At 37.6% G+C, this 22079-nt stretch overlaps 1 protein-coding gene across 1 annotated transcript; it reads left to right on the top strand.

Annotated features, from left to right (window-relative positions):
• The first annotated feature begins 7490 nt into the window (after positions 1-7490).
• On the top strand, positions 7491-13563 carry LOC126795589 (pentatricopeptide repeat-containing protein At2g01860). Its single transcript, XM_050522400.1, is given in 3 exon segments — positions 7491-7897; positions 12926-13472; positions 13474-13563. Coding segments are annotated over 3 exon segments (1044 nt in total).
• Positions 13564-22079: the final 8516 nt, after the last annotated feature.

The following is a 22079-nucleotide window of genomic DNA, read 5'->3' as shown; positions in this document are numbered from 1 at the left end:
TGTACATTCTGGGCTCTTTGCTCTAATTGTTGAACAGTGTGTGTGGCCATATCTGTCACATCCCGGAATTGGAACATGAGAGTATATTTGGATTTAAAAGGAGATTAGCAAGCAAACAGAGTGATTAGATTTCGTTCAGACACTCACTAATGTGAACAAGTGAATAAAAGGTTTAGACAAGACAAACATGTTCACGAATAAATAAATGATACAACTTTACATTTCCGCGAAAATAAATAAATTTATACAACAAGAATGCGGAAGGTAGCGTTAATGCCACCGGCCCAAATTGAACAAGTAGACAACCCAATTTTTAATACAAAATGAAGGTGGATACAAAACAAGGAATCAACTTCGAGAAACTTTACTCGAAAACATTGTAAATAGACATAAGAATGAGATGCAAAAGGATGAACATGAATACTAGCTCTCAAATGAGGCTCCTAGCTCCGGAATTAACAATTGGACCTGCAAGACAACTAAAGTAGGGGTGATCGTCGTCCTCGCTTTCCCAATAGGGGCCAGCCCGCCCATGAGGTTTGAAAACTAAAATCAGGTAAGGATAAGTTTTATAAAACGTTGAGGGTATTTTAGCGCAGAGAAAACCATTTAATTAAAAACAAATGCAATTTTGGGAATATCATGCTAAAATAGTTTGTGGAGCTCCAAAGGTAGGGTAAGGCAAATTCAACTTTAAGCAATGCTCGACCGATCCTAGCGGCTAAATAGTCGAGGCCAACTACAAGTTAGTTATAATAACAGAGTAGCGAGAGTGTCCATTTAAACGGAATGTCTTAAATAGTAAAGTATAGAATGTGGATTCAATAATAAACAGGGCATTCCCCCTCAGGAGGTTCACAGTCATCGACACCGTAGGATTGCCTAAGATGCTAGGCTCCCGTCACTCTCTGGTCAACACACACGAGGATTCACTACTTACCCTATCTCGAAAACATGCCTAGTCTCGGATTTTCGCAACATTTAATGCATCATAAATTATTTAACCGAGAACTAGACTATGCAATTTATTTGGCCCAAAAAACAACATAGGAGGGTTAGCTCCCCTACCTGGAATGACGTGCAGAATCCCAGCCGATATCCAAATCCAATGTATAGCTGCTGCTGCTCCAAGTCTCCCAAAGATCCTCATAACATCAATTTTTGAGTTCATGAGGTATAAAAGAGTCAACATCAAAGTTGAATATCGAAGATAAGTTGACTCAATCATTTTCCTAGTTTGACCAGGAAAATCAACCTCTGACTTTCTGTTGACCAAGTCTTTCCTGGTTTGACCAGCAATTGACCATGTTGACTAATTATCGGAAAATCTGAAAATAATCCAACTTCAATTATTGATCGATACCAAGCATACTTTATGGATATAAAAGTTACTCAGAATCATATCGACGACTTATTTATTATACTGACACATTGCTAAGTTAAATAGTTCTCGATTCTCAAACCGGGCGAGAATTTGAACTAACATTACTCGTAACTAAAAGTTACGCGACTCAAAGGAAGCGAAAAGTCCCAACCGCAGGAAGTTGACTAACTTGCAGCGAGAGGGCGTCAACATTGCAGACTGTCCACTATCTCGCATCGCGGAATTAGACCTGCTATTAACATCGCCTAAGATGACTCTCCCGGACCAACTACTACTCCCTCTCGCCCGCTTCTTCCGATCTTTCTTTCATAGCCTTCTTTCTTTCACTCCTCCCTCATATTTGCAGGTCTGATCTTTTACATGAACTCATAAGCATTTGCATACCATTGAAATTATAATTTCACTAAGTTACCTTGGTTAAAATCATTTACTAAATAGTAAAAAGATAACTTAAGATAAAACCGTAAAAATCAAAGTCAAATAGTAAATAGTAATAGTAAAACTAGCAGGGGTATTTTAGTATTTTCATAAGGTAAACTGTAAAATGGTATAAAGGTCAACTGTAAAATGGTAAAAACAGGGGAATTCACCCCATTGTCTCTGATCGTGTTTCCGGCTACAAAAATCTTATTCTAACACTCCTAATTCGGCATACAACATCAATACAGCCTTCACAACAAAATCAACAACAATCAAAGGCATGGAAAAACATCAATTAGAGGGTTAGGAGCAGAATTTTTTACCTCAAGAACTGAAATAGCAGAGCAGAGGTTGATGCTATATTCTTGACTCCAATCCGAGCTGCTGCCTCACTCACAAATCTCCAAACGTCTTTACCAAGGTCATCTCATCAATGAAAGATGAGGAATAAGAAGTCGTCGAGTTTACAAGGATCACAGCATATGCAAAACAGAGAGGAAGAGAGATTTGGGTTCTAATCTCAATACATCAAGAATGAAATAGGCCGGATGTGAAAGGGAAAGGCTGGGCTTACCAAATGCAATCCGAGAAGCATTTCGGAGCTTGCCGGAAAGATATAGCTCGATGGTGGTGCGACAGTGATGAAACCCAGTAAATTGAAATTGGGTTAAGCTTCAATTCGACGAAACAAAAGGTGGAATTGATTGGGAATTAAGATAGAATCTTAGTCTTACCGAAAAGGAGGCCAGAAGCTCGTTGAAAGTCATGAAATCACCGGAATCAATGGAGATTGGAGCTCGGCTTCATTCTCCGATTTCGGAGAGAACAAGGACAAGGCCATGACTTGTTGGTATGGTTTTGTGGAGAAGGAGGAGGAGAATTTGGTGGTGGTGATGCATGTGTTTTTCCTTGATGGACAACGGCGCTGGACGGAGGAGAAGATTGGTCGGTCTTCGGTGCGGTCTCGGTGAAGGAGGAACATAAGAAGAAAAAGAAAATTAGGGAGAGAGAGAGGACGCGAGGAAGAAAAGAAGAAATGATATGTTGGGCTCGGGCTTGGGCCCGGATCAAAAAGAAAATGGGCTCAAAATAAAAGCTCCAAAATTTTAAAACCCAACACAAATTTTGAAAATTCGTAAAAATAAAACCGAGCATCGGAAAAATATTCTGAAGACATTTCTAAGCTCGTGGCCACGTGTAGCTTAATAACGATGTATTAAACTACGTACTTGACATTTAACATAAATGTTAATTAATTATTCCTAAAGTGTCGGTAATCGAGATTAGAAATCTCGGGTCTTACAATATCTGATTGTCCATTAGGATGTAAGATATCACTTTGTGTACTATCATGTGTTGTATTCATCATTGGATTCCACAAGGCTTCAACAAAACTCAAATGGAAGGTACAATGGCTTCTGATGAATAAACATGAACAATATTATAGTAACGTTTAGTGAAAGTTCCTTGAGTTTCAACTAAATTTGTTATTTTTTTTACAGAGTTTTTGGGGCAGTTTGGTGTAGTCAACAAATTGAGTCATACACAAGGTAATATATACTAAGACCTTGGATACATATATGTTAGTGGTTGATTGATGTCTTAATGATTGAGTTTGTGGTAGTAATTGTCAATTCATTGTCTATGAATCACTTATCTGATTTTATGTGAGTGTTTTACTAGATGGCATATGACATGTTTTAGGATTTATCTGACAACTCCTAAATTAAGATTTATCTTCCCTGTTTAGAATACTATACCAACTTACCAAATGTAAATGACTAGTTATGTGCAGCCTTTTTGAGCATAGTCACAACTTTTGCTTTTTTTTTTCTGCCAACATATTGGACTGATATTTGCAGATGATGTATTAGAGTTGTTGAAGAAATACATAACATAGTAATTGAAGGTCATTATAGCTACTTGAGCAGATTAATGCATTTTGGGCAGTCTTCTAGTGTTAATCAGTTTTCTCTCTTCAGTGTACATAGACAATTTGATAAAGGCTAGGTTGAGATATTGCTATTTGGCTTATTATAGTGCATTTGATGCTTTAAGTCAATGTGTTGATGATGTATTGAATTGGTTGATTATGATAATACAATTGGTTTGAATGTGGTTTTGGTTATAAAAGCAAATTGATATTTGTGTCCTCCCATTTTGTTTATGAATGCAAGATGAACAATAGTATTCACCAAACTATAAAACTAAAAAGCATTGTCTCACCCTACAATAACAATGTCAAACTAGAAAAACATCATTGTCTTTGTGAATAAGATTCAATGTACATTTAAGAAAAATCATTGTCTTCACCAACATTCAAACAATGGTAGTTTAAACCCAGTCAATTGTCTGAACTTATTATAGACAATGCTTTTCGTGCATTGTCTGAACCCAATATCAGACAATTGTTTAATAGACAATGGTACAACCCTATATAAAGACAATGGGCAAAAACCATTATGAACCTCGATTTTTGGCCTAGTGTGGATAGACACATTTGTATTGAACATATAAGCTAATATGCTTATTATAGATTCATAGAATGATTAACATAGGAGTTTGTGCCTCTGTGGCCTTGATTAATGAATTGGATAATGGATATGATTGAATAAATCATTGATCATATAAGAAATTGTTATTGTTGCTATTCTTATAGAATGTTTGATCATCAGTCTAAAACCAAACGACTAAAGACTATGTTGTCTTTCTCTAAGAAAGATGTCAATAAGCAAGCACCAACAACAGTTACATCCGAGATGCCTACTCCATTTATTGATTCTCCTAGAACATTGCCAATGAATGAAGTGGAAGTATTAGAAGAAGAAGCTTAGATGGATACCTCTCCAATTTTACCTGATGTTGCAAATGAGTCCCCTGTTAAAGCTAATCCAAGATTGCGTTAGTTGAGTTATACATTTCTGGTGAATGACCAAGATCATATTTGAAGGCAATACCTCATAATAGGACATTATCAACCAAAGTTACATAATTATCCACAAACTTTCGATAGACGTGATAACCGTCGTTTTCAATATAGATGGTTTAAACTATATCCTTGGTTAGAGTATTCATAAGCTAAAGATAATGTTCTGCTTTCCTTGTTTCCTGTTTGAGAAAAATCCAAAAGCATCATTTTTCACTGTTGAAGGGTACAACAATTAGGGTAGAATGTTGGGAGGGAAGAAAGGAATTTGTGTACAACATTTGGGGCTGATAAATTCTACTCATACCAAGAATATTCAAAATTAGAGTAACTTATTGAGAACTTCTCAATATATCGATAGAGTGATTGACAAACTACCACAAGAAGTTGTAAGACAAAATAGGTTGCGTTTGAAGACAACAATTATAGCTGTGAAGTATCTTGGAAAATAAGGCTTGCCTTTTAGAGGCCATGATGAATTTGCTCATTCTGCTAGTAGAGGGCATTTCATTGAATTGATAAAGAGTTATGCATATACGAATGATGAGATTGCAAAAGTTGTTTTTGAAAATGCTCCAAAGCATGCCATGTACATTGCACCATCAATTCTGAAAGAAATCCTAGATATCATTGTTACAAAAAATCAGAATAAGATTCGGCAAGAAGTTGGAGATGTCATGTTTTGTATCCTGGTTGATGAATCACTCGATGTATCTCATAAGGAGCAAATGGCTATTATTCTCAGGTTTGTTGATGAAGATGGGTTTATTCAGGAACGGTACTTGGAAATTGTAACTATTGAAGACACTACTGTTACTAATCTTAAGAAACATATATGCATTGTGTTTACTAGAAACAATCTCCAAGTGAAAAATATTCGTGGTCAAGGATATGATGGAGCTAGCAATATGTGTGGTCAATTTCATGGGGTTAAAGACATTATTCCTTCAGGATTTCCTATATGCCTAATATGTTCACTGCTTTGCTCATCGATTACAGTTAGCTTTGAATGCATGTGCTAGAGATGTTCCTGATATGCAATTGTTCTTTCAAATGCTAACTTCGATTGTTGGTTTTGTTGGTTCTTCATCGAAGCGTACAATTTTGTTAAAAGATATTCAAGAAGCATAACTTGCTGAAAATCTAGTATATGGAAATCTTGAAATTGGAAGAGGGCTTAACCAGATCCGTAGTTTGAAGAGCAGGAACAACTCGATGGGGTTCACACTTTGCTTCGGTTAGTACTTTAGTCCATGTGTTTAAAGAAAAAACTCAGTTTTTTCAAACCATGATGACTGATAAAGAGCTCACTGGAAGTGTAAGAGGTGATGCAAAAAGTTTCCTTAAAGCATTGAGGGCATTTAATTTTGTGTTTTGTTTGTTGCTCACTAACAAAGTTATGAGGATTATTGATTTACTTTCTCAAGCCTTGCAGAAGCAATCACAAGACATTGTTAATGCCATGAATTTGGTTTCAAGTACAAATGCACTCCTTCAAACTATGAGGGATGATGGATGGGAAAGTTTTATCCAAAGTGACCTAAAATTTGGTGAAGAACATGGTCTTGAAATGCTTGATATGAATGCAGCCTATTCAATGGGTACTAGCCTTGGTTGTCAACAACATAATGTTGTTGCAAATTAACATTATTATCATTTTGACATGTTTAATGTGATCATAGATGTTTAGATGATGGAGTTAAATGACAGGTTCACATAGCAATCTATAGAGCTACTTATCTTGAGCTCTACATTGGATCATAAAAATCAGTTTAAGAAGTTTGATATGGACAAGATTTACAAGCTTGCTACAAAGTTTTATCCGGAAAGGTGATACATCTGAGGTAACAGTTTTGAGGTTACAATTAGAGCATTATAAGTATCAAGTAATTTTTTTGATAAAAATTTTGAGAAATTGTCTTCTCTTGCGCAATATGTAGATGATTAGTTGAAACAGACTTAGCAAAGCTCTCTCCCTTGGTTGATAGATTGATTCATTTAGTGTTGACACTTCCTATTTCCACTACTACTACGGAACGTGCACTTTTAGCTATGAAAGTTATAAAGACTAGGCTTAGAAACAAGATGGAAGACGGATACCTTTCAGGTTGTATGATGCTTCACATTGAAAAAGAATATGTAGACGGTATTGACTCAGAGGTAGTGATTGATCATTTCAAGTCTATTGGAGATCGTAAACGCAATTCAGATTGAGTATTTTATGTATTAACTCTTATATATTTGCGATTCTTATATCTCTTTCGAATTATTGATGAATAATATGTAAATTGTTTTTACCTTCTCAAGAGTTTTCATTACGGTTGATGAATGTTTTTCCCGCTCACCTAACTTAAGGCCCGCCACTGGTGAGACTCACATTGATTTTAATTCTCCTATGTATTAGTAAACGATGAGATTCTCTTATTATGTAATCAATTTTTCTATTTTCAATTCTATTCCACATTAGTAAATGTGCCATAAGCTTTTCTTCATTCCGATTTTAATATAAAATTACTAAAATTCTCAATATTTATAATCCTTACATACATGTCATTGATAGGAAGGGAGAGTATAAAAGCATCTCGTTCGAGAACTGTTCAGGTCGCGCATAAAACCATTTTTCATTGTGAGGAAGAGCGCATTATTACATATATTGCCCTCTGGTTCTCAAAACCACAAGCTGTGCACAACAAGTGTTTGACAAAATTCCTCTGTAAGTTTCTCTCTATCTTGGTCCTAGTGGAAGTAAGCTTACCAATAATGGACTGCGTATTCGTTGATGGGTCCATTTTTCCCCCACCGGCTTTTGCAAGAAACGGTAGGGTGACTTTCATGGTGCCTCCTAGTGGTAGTAGGAGAAGCCTCCCCAAGAATCTCCGCTATCCGTGGCAAGCTAAGCTTCCTCCTGATATTGGGGTCAATACATTCTTGAAGAGGTCGAGCAATGATGTTGGCGAGCTGTCTCAAGAGGAGTTTCATGAGGAGGAGGAGGAGGAGGAGGAAGAAGAAAAGTTTACAGAAGACGGTGACATTGTGTGGGAGTCGGAGGAGATTGAAGCTATTGAGTCACTTTTCCAAGCTAGGATACCCCAAAAGCTGGGGAGTTTGAGTAGACAGAGGCCTCTACCGCTGCCGCTTCCTTACAAGATTAGACCATCTAGGCTTTCTGTAAAAGTAAAGAAAAGAAATAGCTGAAGTGTATTGTTATTGATGTTGCACTATGAGCTTTATAACTGCAGTGAGAATATTAAGACAACTCATATACAACCTATCACTACACATAAGAAAGCTTTACAACTCATACACAACATATTACTACACATAAAGAAACTTTACAACTCATACACAACCAATACAATCAATATGACATATTTTCTCAACACTCCCCCTCAAGTTGGAGAGTGGATGTCTTGCACTCCTACTTGCGAATCATAGGAATAAAGATGTCTTTCCCCAATGGTTTAGTGAGAACATCAGCTAGTTGATAGGCAGAACTTACATGTCTTGTGACCACATAACCATCTAGGATTTTGTATCGGATATAATGGCAGTCCATCTCAATGTGCCTTGTTCGCTCATGAAAAAAGGATTGGCTGCAATGTGGAGTGCAGCCTTGTTGTCACAGAATAACAAAGCTGGCTCATGAAGAAACATGCCCAAATCCTTGAGTAAGCAACGTAACCAAGTCAACTCACAACATGTGCCTGTCATAGCACGATATTCAACCTTTGCTGAAGATAAAGACACTGTCTTTTGGCGCTTAGACTTCGAAGAGACCAAGGAAGATCCAAGAAAGACAAAGTATCCAGTTGTAGATCTTCTTGTGACCGACATCCTGCCCAATCGGAATCACAACATGCTCTCAACCTTAAATCACTGATGGAAGAAAAGAATAAACCTTGTCTTGAAGCACCTTTCAAGTAACGTACCACCCTTAATGCTGCTTCCCAATGCGTCTTCCTAGGTTGATTCATGAACCTACTAAGGACATGGACGACATAGGTAATATCAGGATGGGATACAGTGAGATATATGAGTCGGCCATTCAACCTCCTGTATTTTCTCAGGGTCTTTGAGCAAATCACTATGCTCCGACAATTTCATGCCTTTTTCCATGGGAGTATCTGTCGGAGCGGCCCCTAATAATCTTGCATCTTCAATAATCTCCAAGGCATATTTACGTTGACTGATAAAGATACCACATTTTGAAGTTGAAACCTCGATGCCAAAAAAAATACTCTACAAGATCCTTGAGATGAAATTGACTATGGAAGAATGTCTTAAGTGCAGCAATTGTCTCTAAGTCATTCCCAGTAATCAATATATCATCAACGTATATAAAAAGTGCAGTAAATAAATTCCCTTTCTTCTTAGTGAACAATGAATAATCAGCTTTAGATTGAACATACCCGGCTGACTTTACTGCATTAGAAAACTTCTCAAACCACTATCTTGAAGCCTGTTTCAAACCATACAGAGACTTGTGCAATCGACATACCAGATTCTCCTCCCCTTATCGCCGAAGACCTGGCGGAGGAGACATATATATGTCCTCTGATAATTCACCATGAAGGAAAGCATTATTCACATCCAGTTGGTGTAATTTCCAACGACGAGCAGCTGTTAAAGCTAAGAGACAACAAACAGTAGTAATTTTAGCAGTAGGGGAAAAAGTCTCTTGATAATCCACACCTTCTAACTGAGTGAAACCTTTGGCAACCAACCGGGCTTTATGCTTGATCTTATATACCCAATGACAACCAATGAGAACTTTGCCAGCCGGAAGTGTGGTAAGAGTCCATGTGCCATTAGCCTCAAGGGCTTGCAATTCAGAAAACATGGCTTGCTGCCATTCCGGATGAACAACTGCCTCAGAATAGATGTGGGGCTAATGACATGACTGATATGAGCCAAGAAAGCCTGATGATGACATATCTGAGTGAATATAGCGAACATTGTAAGTGAGGCGGTCCGGTGGGTGCAACTGGCGGCTGGAGTGACGGAGGGGGATGGGTTCAGTGGTGGGTGAGGCGACTGATGTGGGCGGATCAGGCCCAGGCTGGGTAGAGGCTGGTGGACGGCGGGAGTATGTGCAGAACATAGGTGGTGGAGGTGGAGGTGGTGGCGGGGAAGGTGAGGGAGGGCGGAGCTGTCGTAGATGGACATGGAGGAGAGGGAGGTGGTGAAGGTTATGGCTAAAGCATGGCCATATTAAAAGTGAAGCCATCGATATCAGATGAAGGAAGGACCGGATCGGGTTCTTGTATTGGAGCAAAAATTGGACCGGGTTGATGGCCTAAAGGGTCTAAGGCTGCATAAGGAAAGATATCTTCATGGAATTTAACATCCCGGCTGGTAAAAACTTTTTTTGTAGACAAATCATATAGCTTAAAAGCCTTTTGACCGACCAGATACCCGCTAAAAAGGGATCGAGTAGCACGTTGATCAAACTTATGGGAAGGATGAACATTTGTGGCATAAGCTAGACACCCAAAAACACGAAGATGAGAAAAGGAAGGAGGTTTGGAGTATAGTAGTTCGAAATGAGTTTTGAAGGAAAGAAGAGGTGTGAGTAACCTATTGATGATGTGAACGGCTGTAAGTGCACAATCACCCTAAAATTGTAAGGGAATGTGAACTTGGAATTTTAATGCCCGAGCAACTTGGAGTATATGACAATGCTTACGTTCCATAACCCCATTTTGTTGAGGTGTATAAACGCAAGAATGGTGGAAAACAACTCCATTATCAGAAAAGAAATGACGGAGTGAGATATATTCAGCACCATTGTCACTGCAAAAAAATTGAATGCGAGGATCGAACTGCATAAGAGCATAATAAAAAAACGCTTTATAAGAGATTGTGCTTCACTCTTATGTCGCATTAGAAAAATCCAAGTAAAACGTGAATAGTCATCAACTATTGTGAGAAAATAATGAGCACCAGAAAGTGAAATATATTGATAACGACCCCAAATGTCACAATGAATAATTTCAAAAGGTTTATTTGAAGAAATTTTGCTATTATAAAAAGGTAAACGACTCTGCTTTGCCATAGGACATATGTGGCAAGCTTTATTTGATTGAATGGGAAAATTCAGAAAATGTATAACGATGAAACCTTAGCATGGTCAAGACACATGTTCGAGCCTATTGTGCCAGAGATCGGTGGAGGATATAGAGAGGTTGCAGGTAGATTGTTTGGTGGTGGAGGTCGGTTGGTTCATGGACTTCTCCGTCGCTAATGCCACCAAATAGTATAATCCATCATGTTGTTCACCCAAACCAACCATCCTCCTCGTAGCCATATTCTGCAATATGCACCAATAAGGATAAAAAGTCACTGAACAATTCATGCCTCTTGTTAAACGATTAATTGACATCAAATCAATTTTAAATTTTGGCACAGATAACACATCATGGAGGTAAAAATTGGAACTTAAGGGCAGTGATCCTTTTGTGACAATAACAACTTTATCCCCACTTGGTAATAAGACAGGAGGCAAAGAACATCGATTATCAGCATGAATTAATTCAGTTGATGATGAAATATGATCGGTTGCTCCGCTATCGATGATCCAATTGCGGGAAGCAACTTTGGACAAACCTGGTTTAGTTTTCGGAGTTGCAACATTAGCTTTCGGAGTTGCATTGGGATGAGAGTTGGAGCTTAGAGACATACTGCTAACGGCTGTCAGAAATCGATTAAATTGGGCTTCAGATAGAGTGACTGAAGGCCCAACATGAGAACTTACAACGAGAAACGTGTTGGCAAATGGAACTCTAAAACTAGTGTTGGAATTCGGCTTATGAGTAGAAGTCTTATGAGTTTGCTTCGCCTTTGGGTGACCAGGAGGATAGCCGATCAGTTCAAAACAAGTCTGAACCCAATGTCCAGGGTCTCCATAGTAGACGCATTGAGGGCAGCCTCTCCCTAATCCTTGTTGCCGATCTTGAGAACTGAATCTGCCAGAATGTGGTCGAAATTTGGCTCGGATCTTCCTCTCCCCTGATTAAAACTGGGTCTGCTACCTTGTTCTTGATTTGTGAATCTGCCAAAGTTTCGGACCGCCATGGCCACACTACCGCTGGACTCGGCTGGATGTGTAGCACTGAGTAGATGCTGCTTCTCTTCTTGGCTAACAACAATGTAAGCTTGGCGGACTGTAGGCAAAGGGTTCATCAAAAGAATCTAACTGCGAATAGCACTGTAAATATCGTTCAAAGCCATCAGAAATTGCATTAGTCTTTGTTGATCTCCTTGGGAGCTGTGTGGAACCTCAGAATAGGAAGTCAATTCATCCCAAAAACCTTTCAGTTTTGTATAATAAGCTGAGATTGATTGTTGCTCTTGCTTATGACAAGATATATCTCGTTGAATCTCAAAAATTCGAGAGGCATTACCTTGTGAAAATCGTTCATGTAAGTCCTCCCATACATCTTGAGCGGAAGAGTAATAGGTGAGACTCTTAGCAATGTCTTGACTGACAACGTTGGTGATCCCTGCTGCACCAAGTCGTTGACCCGAATCCATGTTTTGTAGTCATCTGGATCAGTCTTTTCTAAAGGAGACTCAATTGTGACATTGATAAAACCAAGCTTGTTCTTGGAATTCAAAGCTTGGAGCATATCCCTTTTCCAACCATTGTAGTTGTGCAATCCAAGACTTTAGTAATTAGGAGCATGCCTGAGTGATCAGAGGAATGAATATAAAAGGGATCTGAGAGGGGAGATTTGGATTTTGATGATTCTGTGGAATTGAGGGGAAATGATTTTCCTGGTGAAAAAACATCATCATCACCAATCATGACGAATGATAGGAAAGGCTGCACGAGAAATTAAGATGCAGTGAGGAAGAACAAGAAATTATGATGTTGCCTGCTGCTGTTGTTGCTGCCTGGAGCTGCCTGCTGCTGCTGCCTTATATGAATGTAAAAAAAAACAAGAGGAAACATAGAGGAATCTCTGATACCATGTAAAAGAGAAGAAAATAAATGGCTGAAGTGTATTGTTATTGCTGTTGCACTATGAGCTTTATAGCTGTAGTGAGAATATTAAAACAACTCATATACAACATTATCATTACACATAAGAAAGCTTTACAACTCATACACAACCTATTACTACAAATAAAGAAACTTTACAACTCAAACACAACCAATACAATTAATATGACATATTTTTCTCAACACTTCATTCGCCGAAGAAAAATGCTGTTAAGATTGGACGTATAACCAAGCAAGTGTACAAGAACCCCAATGCGCTTGTTGGTTTGGCCAGGGAGATTAGAGGCCTTGGAGCAAATAAAGTTGTGGGGGTGGTTCTGGACAAGAGGGTTCAGTTTCTGCGAAAAGGGTCGCTTTCCATGACAATTCGGGAGTTGGGGCACATGGGGCTTCCTGAGAGGGCTATGCAGACCTTCTGTTGGGCTCAGAAACAGCCTCAGCTCTACCCTGTTGACCTGACTTTAAATTCGACGGTGGAGGTCCTGGCGAGGAACCATGCTTCGAGTCGTGGTGTGATTGAGGAAATGGTGAGAGGTTTCATTAAAGGAGGCAGCTTGCATTTAGCTTGGAAGTTAGTTTCGGTAGCTAAAGGTAATTAAAGGAAGCTGGATCCTAGATTGTACGCAAAGCTGATAGTAGAGTTTGGAAAAAATCCTGATAAGCATGTGGTTGTAATGACCTTACTAGAGGAGCTTGGAGAAAGAGACGATTTGAAATTGAACCAACATGACTGTACGTACTGCTATTATGAAAGTGTGCATTAGGCTAGTGAAATTTGAAGTTGTCAAGAGTGTTTATGATTGGTATAGAAGAATTTGTAGAAGATAGAACAACAACGAGTAATATTAGCGGAATATGTAGAAGAATTTTACTTTTCTATTGAATAAACGATATTACAATGATTACACCTTAATCAATAATAATGTTATTCTCAAAAGTAAAAAATACTGCTTACTTGATAGTCACAACCAAGTATGAAACAACCTCACTTAGATCATTGCTTCAAGTGTCGATACAACCTCACTAAGATCGTTGTAGTCACACGAATGATCAACCTCACTAAGAACGTTGATGTTGCCACCAACGTCTTCAATGGAGTCACAAAGATCTCCTAGCACTAAGCTTCTCTTTGTTGTCAATTTTCTTCTCTTTGGATTTACCTCTTTTCTCCTTTTTCTCTTTCTCTCTTTTTCACCTTTTCTTTGGCCGTGTCTATCCTAGAGGCTGTCTTACCTACTGCCTATATACATCATATATATAGCAGCCAGCCAACAAACCCTAACCCTAGTGCAAATAGGTAATCAACCTAATTTCCCTTCCTAATACATCTCTCATAGAAAAGGAAAAACCATACATATGGAATACATTTTAATATAAATATATTTGAAACTATTTTTCCAAATATACTTTATTCTACCCATATATAATCCCATATATATATATATATATATATATATATATCCATATATGTTCGATTCGACCAACTTACAAAATCTTGCCGCAAGATGTGTTTCCTAGTCTGACTAGGAAATGTCCTCAATGCTCCCCCTTTGTTGTGCTTCACTCCTTTGGACATTCATCATCATCATGGAGGCCAATTCATGTACCTTCAATCTCCCCCTTTGGCCTTCCATGCACCTTTCACCATCAAGTACTTATACACTCACAAAGAACACTATAAGTACAAGATTAATCAAATAATCTAATCTAAATCACAAGTTGAACCTCCCCAATTCTCAATAAGAGAATACATCACTTGATATCAAGAATCAATGATCATCCTTTTCAAGATATCAAGTGACTTGATCATAGGTTCTAATAGACAAAAACCAATAAAAACTTTAGAATTCAAATAAACATGAATAACCAAACATAGTTTGTGCATAGCACTTAGGGTACAAAGCAAAACCAAACTAATTGAAAATAGTTCTTAGCCAAATAAAACATGTTAAAGCTTGAATATGGACTTGATGTCTCCCCCTATGGTGATGAAGCCAAAGGAGGAGAAGACTGGAGCAAGGAGCATCCTAGGCACGGCCACCACCACGGTGCCCACTTCCTCGCCGAGCACTCCGCCTACTACCACCTACGGAGTGGTAATTTGTCCATTCATGGGGAGCTATATCTCCATTCTGAAAAGCATGACCATTGGATGTCGGAGGGGAAAGAGAAGCAGCAGCCACAACTGCCATTGGAAGTGATTCGTGGGGCTGCGTTTGAGGTCCTTGGAGACGTTCATGATCAGCCAACCAAGCCGTACGAGTTGCAAGCATGTTTCGCTCGGCACGGCACTCTCGTTCCTGAAAGATGGCATCCCACAATGGACTCCCTTTCGTTGGAAGAGGAGGAGGAGGAGGAGGAGGAGGAGGGAAGGATCCATCCGAACTTGATGAAGGCATGGAGCTGTGAGAAGCATTTGGTCAGGCAGGAGAAGCTTGAGGAGGAGAAGTCCGCATCATAGACTATGTTTCCGACTCGAGATTAATGAGTAGTTGTATTGCTGCCTTAATCCGATGGAGATGCCTTGTGACATTATCATGTCCAGTTTCGTGCAACAGCTGCACATGGTTGATCTGCGTCTGGAACTGCACGCCTATCCGGCCAAAAGCATTGTTGATCTCAGCAAGGGTCACTGGACGAGCAGCTGCCGCATGGTAGGTAGTGTTCTCTTGTTGTTGACGAAGCTCAGCATCACGTCTGGCCGCTGCAGACACTCGCTGGTTACGTCTTGCTCCACTCATGATGATATCCTGCGCACTTAGAACAACACAGTGATGGAAAAAGAAAGAGAGGAGGTAGAGAGCTTATGTGAGGAAAACCCTAGCCTCGTAAAGATTATATATATAGAGGAATAGCATCCAAACGGAATTGACCTTAAGGAACACGAAATAGGCATTAGATTTTATTTCCTTTTGAACAAAAGATATACATGCAAGAAGAGCCCGGAAAGAAGTTGGAAATATAATTCAAAAGGAAAGAAACCATGCAGAGGGTGAATGATCGATCAGATAAAGGAAACACGGTGCAAGAAGGATACAACTTTTATTACAAAACCATGCAGAGAAAACCTGCCGTAACAATACTTCTCTTGCAATCTGTGGCAGCCAACAAAGGTAAGAAAATAAGAGATGAATTTTCATTCCATAAATGATGATATGAACTGGACGAAACCATGAAAAGAAGGTCCAAGAAAAAGCCAAACAAATAACTCAAGCACACGACAAGAATCTCACAAGGAGAATACTCGATATGCTTCATATAATCAACTAACAGGAAGACCAAATTTTAGAAGCATGTTAGCAAAGAATCACTGCACGCAATACTAGTATAGAGCCACTGTGTAGTGATCTAGAGAATATAATCCATGCATGTGGCCATTCAACAAGCACTCAAAAAGAACTTCTATGACAAGAGAAATGCATACTGTACATGATTTCAAACAATGCCCAGACAGAATCGGAAACCACTAACATCATGAAGTAGACCACTCTAAGGATAGAGATTATTTAAGACCGTACGCACACTGAGCTTGGAACAAGATTTGTTAAAGAAATGATACAACCTTTTGCACGTAAGCAACTACCACCGTTACCAAAACTGTGAACAAAATAAAAGATGACTTGTACACGGAACTTGAATCTTTCTAAAAGGAACATGCAGACCAAACTTTGGAACTAGAACATCTTAGACCATACTCTCACTGAGCTCGCAAGGAAAGAGATCACAATGTTAAGGAAACACTAGACAAGTCCAAGCATATCATATAACTATAGTAAGAGTTGGTACAATGACCTGAGAATTCTTGTTTAAGCAAGATAATACACTTTATCAATCACACACACAAGCATGCTCGAGTAATATGCATGATCATTAGCCAAGAGTAAGATGTGATGTGCATTTGAATATACTTCATAATGGGAATGAAATAGAGGAGTGATTAAATACGCAAGCCAACTTAAACGACACTCCCCCTATCTCTCCAGAAAATCACCTTGTAACACCATAATTTGTAATATATATATTTTTTCTGTTTCTGATAATGATAATATATGCTCAGTACATTGCTGAGACAATTTCTCAACCACCGTGGAGACCAAACCAGCCCATTCCACCAGGTATCGAGTAGTTAGTCAATCCTTGGAGAGGAGAGCTAGCCTGGCCTAAAAACATCATATCCTCCGGGGAGACCAAACCAGTCCATTCCTCTAGGAATCAAGTAGTTAGTCAACTCCTAGAGATGTAGAACTAGCCTGGCCTAAGACTGCATGCACAAATTCCTTACAATTTTTTTTTTGCATGCAGTCACAATCTATAACATGTATTCAACTACACCGGCTCCTGATTAGGTGACTCAACTCAGATTTGTTCACCACTATGAAGTATGTGTACATGAGAATCAAACATAAAGGCTAATGATCATGAATAATATCCGAGAACACTGGATGGGTGATCCAAAGTAACAATGTCAAGAGCCCTAAAGAACGAACAGGTAAAATACAGTAACTCATCTATAGTAAGATAAGATCAAGGACAAGGAAATGTTACCTTGACATATGTACTCACCAAAGCTGTTTATTTGTCAATATTGAGAGCAAATGCCAATTGCATTTCGTAAGGTCAGAAAGCGTTCTGTATCCAGTGGTTTGGTGAACAAATCTGCCCATTGATAATTGGTAGAAACAAATTCTAATGATAGAATATTCTTATCAACAAGTTCACGAATGAAATGATAACGTATATCTATGTGTTTAGTCCTAGTATGTTGAACATGATTTTTGGAAATATTAATAGCACTTGTATTATCACAGAAAATCACAAGTTTTCCTTGTGGAATACCATAATCCTTAAGCATATTCTTCATCCAAAGCATTTGAGTACAACAACTACCTGCGGCAACATATTCAGCTTCTGCAGTAGATAATGAAGTACAATTTTGTTTCTTACTATGCCATGCAACTAAATTCTTACCAATGAAGAAACAACCACCACTAGTGCTCTTTCGATCATGTAGATTACCTCCCCAATCTGTATCAGAATAACCTGCAATTTCAGCATTAGTGTCATACGTATAAAATACACCACAGGTTATACTTCCGGAAACATAACGAATAATTCGTTTAAAAGCTTCCAAATGTGATTCTTTTTTGTTAGCCTGAAACCTTGTACAAACACCTATACTGTAAGATATGTCAAGACGACTAGCAGTAAGGTAAAGCAAACTACCAATCATACTACGATATTTAGTTTGGTCAACAAACTTACCATCAAGATCGTGACATAACTTTGTGGTGGTACTCATAGGTGTACTAACAGATTTCTTCTCAGTCATATCAAATTTCTTAATGAGATTTTCAGCATATTTTGATTGGGATAGAAAAATGTCATTCTGATTTTGTTTAATTTGCAGACCCAAAAAGTAAGTAAGTTCATCACACATACTCATTTTAAACTCATTAGTCATAATTCTAGTGAATTATTTTACTAGAGCATCAGAAGTAGACCCAAAAACAATATCATCAACATATATTTGTGCAACCATGAGATGACTTTCAACATGTTTTACAAATAGAGTTTTGTCTATAGTGCCTCGAAAATATCCTTGAGAAATAAGATAAGTAGATAGTTTATCATACCAGGCACGAAGAGCTTGTTTAAGACCATAAACAACTTTTTTAAATTTCCAAACGTAATCAGGATGATGAATATCTTTGAATCCTGGAGGTTGTTCAACAAACACTTCCTCATGTACTTCGCCATTTAAAAAAGCAGTTTTTATATTCATTTGAAATAACCTAAACTTACGTTGACATGCAATGGCTAACAAAAGTCTAATGGATTCAAGTCGAGCCACCGGGGCAAATGTTTCATCAAAGTCCAAGCCTTCGACTTGTGAATATCCTTAAGCAACTAATCTAGCTTTATTTCTTATAATTGTGCCATGTTCATCCATTTTATTCCTAAAAATCCACTTAGTACCAACAATATTAGTATTCTCAGGACGAGGAACAAGAATACATACCTCATTCTTTTCAAATTGATTGAGTTCCTCTTGCATTGCATTGATCCAATCATCATCTAGCAAAGCCTCCTTGATATTTTTAGGTTCTATCAAAGAAATAAATCCAAAACACTTTAATTTGTTAGTTTCTTTAACTTTTTCTTTAACAAAACTTACTAGAGCTTTGTTGATTTCCACAATCTCTGTGTTGGAGCATCCAGAGTCATCTTCTGTGACTGAAGTAATCTCAACAGTCTTCCTTCTTGTACGCATGCCTTCACCAGTGTCTCCAATGATATCATTGAATGAATGCTCTTTTCTAACTTGCTTGAATCCAGTTCGATATTTTACTGCAGGTTGTAGATTTTTATCCACTTCAGTGACTGCTTCTTGTGATTGCACATTCTCATCTTTTGAACTAGTTAAACTTTCTTCAGATAAAGTGGACTCATTAAAATTATCATCAACAGAAACATTTATGGAATCCATGATAGTTCAAGTTTCTTTATTATACACTATATAGGCACGACTGTCTAGAGAATAGCCAAGAATAATACCTGAGTCTGATCTTGAAGCAAATTTAGCTAGATGTTCACGGTCTTTTAAAATATAACAAGGATTTCCAAAAATATGAAAGTAACTTACATCAGGTTTCTTACCTTTCCATAGTTCATATGGAGTGTTCTTTGTACCTAAACGAAGAAGAACTCGATTCCCAACATAGCATGCAGTATTTACCGCTTCAGCACAAAAATTCTCACTTAAACCAGTTGAATGTAACATTACCCTTGCCATGTCTAATAAGGATATGTTTTTACGTTCAACTATTCCATTCTGCTGAGGGGTTATGGGAGCTGAAAACTCATGAAACACACCGTAATCTCGGCAATATTTAAAAAAATTGGAATTTTTAAACTCAGTTCCATTGTCAGATCTAATTCTAGCAATTTGAAGATTATCTTGTTGTTTTAAAAGAATCAAATGTCTCACTTTTATCCTTTAGAAAATCAACCCATGTAAATTGAGAATAGTCATCAACCAAAACAAAGATATATTCCTTACATGCCATACTTACAGTAGCAGAAGGTCCCATTAAATCTATATGTAACAACTCCAAAGGTTGAGATGAGGAGGAAGCATTCACAACTTTATGATTTGCACGAGTTTGTTTACCTGTTTTACATCCTCCACAAACAACATCAGTACGACCACTTAATGTAGGTAAGCCTCTTACTAATTTTTGACTAGATAGTCTAAGTAAATCTTGAAAGTTTAAATGACCAAGACGCTTATGCCAAAGTTCCATGGTTTCCTCAACTGAACTAATCCTGAAACACAATTCCGAGTTATCAGATTTCAAATTAGATGCAACATGATAACAATTATCTCCTGATCTAACCCCTCCCATCACAACTGTACCATCTTTGTCAAAAACCACACAACGACGTTTATTAAACCATACATCTTCATACTCATCAGCTAATTAACTAACACTAATAAGGTTATTAGATAAACCTTCAACATAAAGAACATTATTTAAGCAAGTAAGATCCTGAGATCTGATTGAGCCTTTCCCTCTTATTTTTGCTTTCCTCCCGTCTACAAAAGTAGCAGCACATGTCACACTTGATTCTTCTAAGTCAGAAAACCAATGTTTGTTACCACACATGTGTCTAGAACAACCACTATCAATATACCAAGTGTCCTTCTGTCTAGCAGATAACGCATTAATAGCAACATTACACATAGCCTCAATGTCATTCGATTCATAATCTATATCAATATGGCACAAATTACAAAAAGCTTCTATGGAATCATGATTATCCTTTTTCCTCCAAACATTCTTACTTGAATATCTCCTAACCATGTTTGCATCTTGTTTAGTTTCTTTATAAGATTTAGACAAACCAACAAAATGAGAGATATCAAGTAAAAGCTGACTATGTTCTTTCAACTTACTTCGAATATCTTTAATATCTTCATCATACCTATCATTTGAGTTGACAACATTTGATTTGAATGAGGTCTGAATATTTTCCAATTCTACATGTTCTCCAATGTATTTCTCACATTCCTTTGAACCTGATTGTTCACGGACAAAATTAGTGTAAAAATTAGGATTTCTAGTTGAGCTACTCTTACCAGTATATCCAAGTCCAGTTCGATCGTTGTAGCTTTTTCCTGAACTCAGAATATCAGATAGTGATTTCGAACTATGTTGAAACTTTTCAACCTTGTTATTCGTTCCATCCAGCAAAACCTGCAACTTGCCAAGTTTAGAGTTTAATAAGTCAATTAAATTATTCTTTTATATTACCTCATCCTGTAGCATTTGAATTTTGGCTAAAAGATGTTTTCGTTCAAGCACTTGATCACCATAGTCATTTTTCTTTCTCATGTGTAGTTTCTCCTCTTCCCATTTCACTTTTTCCCTTTCCAGCATCTCCACTTGTTGTTTTAACAGGAGATTCTTTTCAGAAATTTTCTCTGCAGCTTTTATAACTCTTGCTTGGTATTCAAATATCTCATTATCTTCATAGTTGTTGTCTTCATCTTCTTCTTGATCCTCAGTTTCTGAACCTGCATAATCTAAAGAGAAAGAAGATACAAGAGTAAATGTTTTGTCCATTTTTGTGGAGCTATCATCATCGTCACTCCAAGATGTCTTGTAAGCTTTGTTACCTGAATCAGTCTTCTTTGTTTCCACAGTCAGTAGCAATGTGGCCAATGCCACCACAAGTATAACATTTCTTATTGTTGTTACTACTACTTCCATACTCATACTTCATTTGAGAGAAATTATCACTATGTTTTTCAAAATTTTATTATTAAAATTTCTCTTAGAATTCTGATGATTTTGTTTATTCCTATTATTTTTCTGATTCAAAAATTTCTTAAACTCTTTAGTTAATAGTAGTATTTTATTATGTTCAAAATCCTCAGACTTTGTTTTTGAGAGTTCAGTAACCTTTAAGGCAATATTTTTTGAATTCTTACCGTTTGGTCTTTCATCCTCATCCAGCTCCATCTCCCAATCTTTTAGATTTCCAATCGGCATAAATGCCGATTTGCACCCCAAATTTAGCTGAAATTGTCAATTTGCACCCTGAACTTGCATTTGAGTCAATTTACCTCTTAAACTTGTTAAAAATTGCCGATTTACACCCCGAACTTGTATTTGAGTCAATTTACCTCCTAAACTTGGTAAAAATTGCCGATTTGCACCACATCTATTAAATTTAACTGTTTTTATCTAATTTTGCGTCACATGTCATGCACATGAGGGGTAATGTTGTCATTTTCTATTTATATTTTTCTTAAAAACAAATAAAAATATTCTTTAAAA

This window comes from Argentina anserina, chromosome 5 (genome assembly GCF_933775445.1).
Source record: "Argentina anserina chromosome 5, drPotAnse1.1, whole genome shotgun sequence".
Lineage (NCBI taxonomy): Eukaryota > Viridiplantae > Streptophyta > Magnoliopsida > Rosales > Rosaceae > Argentina > Argentina anserina.
This window is presented reverse-complemented; position numbering and strand designations above follow the sequence as displayed.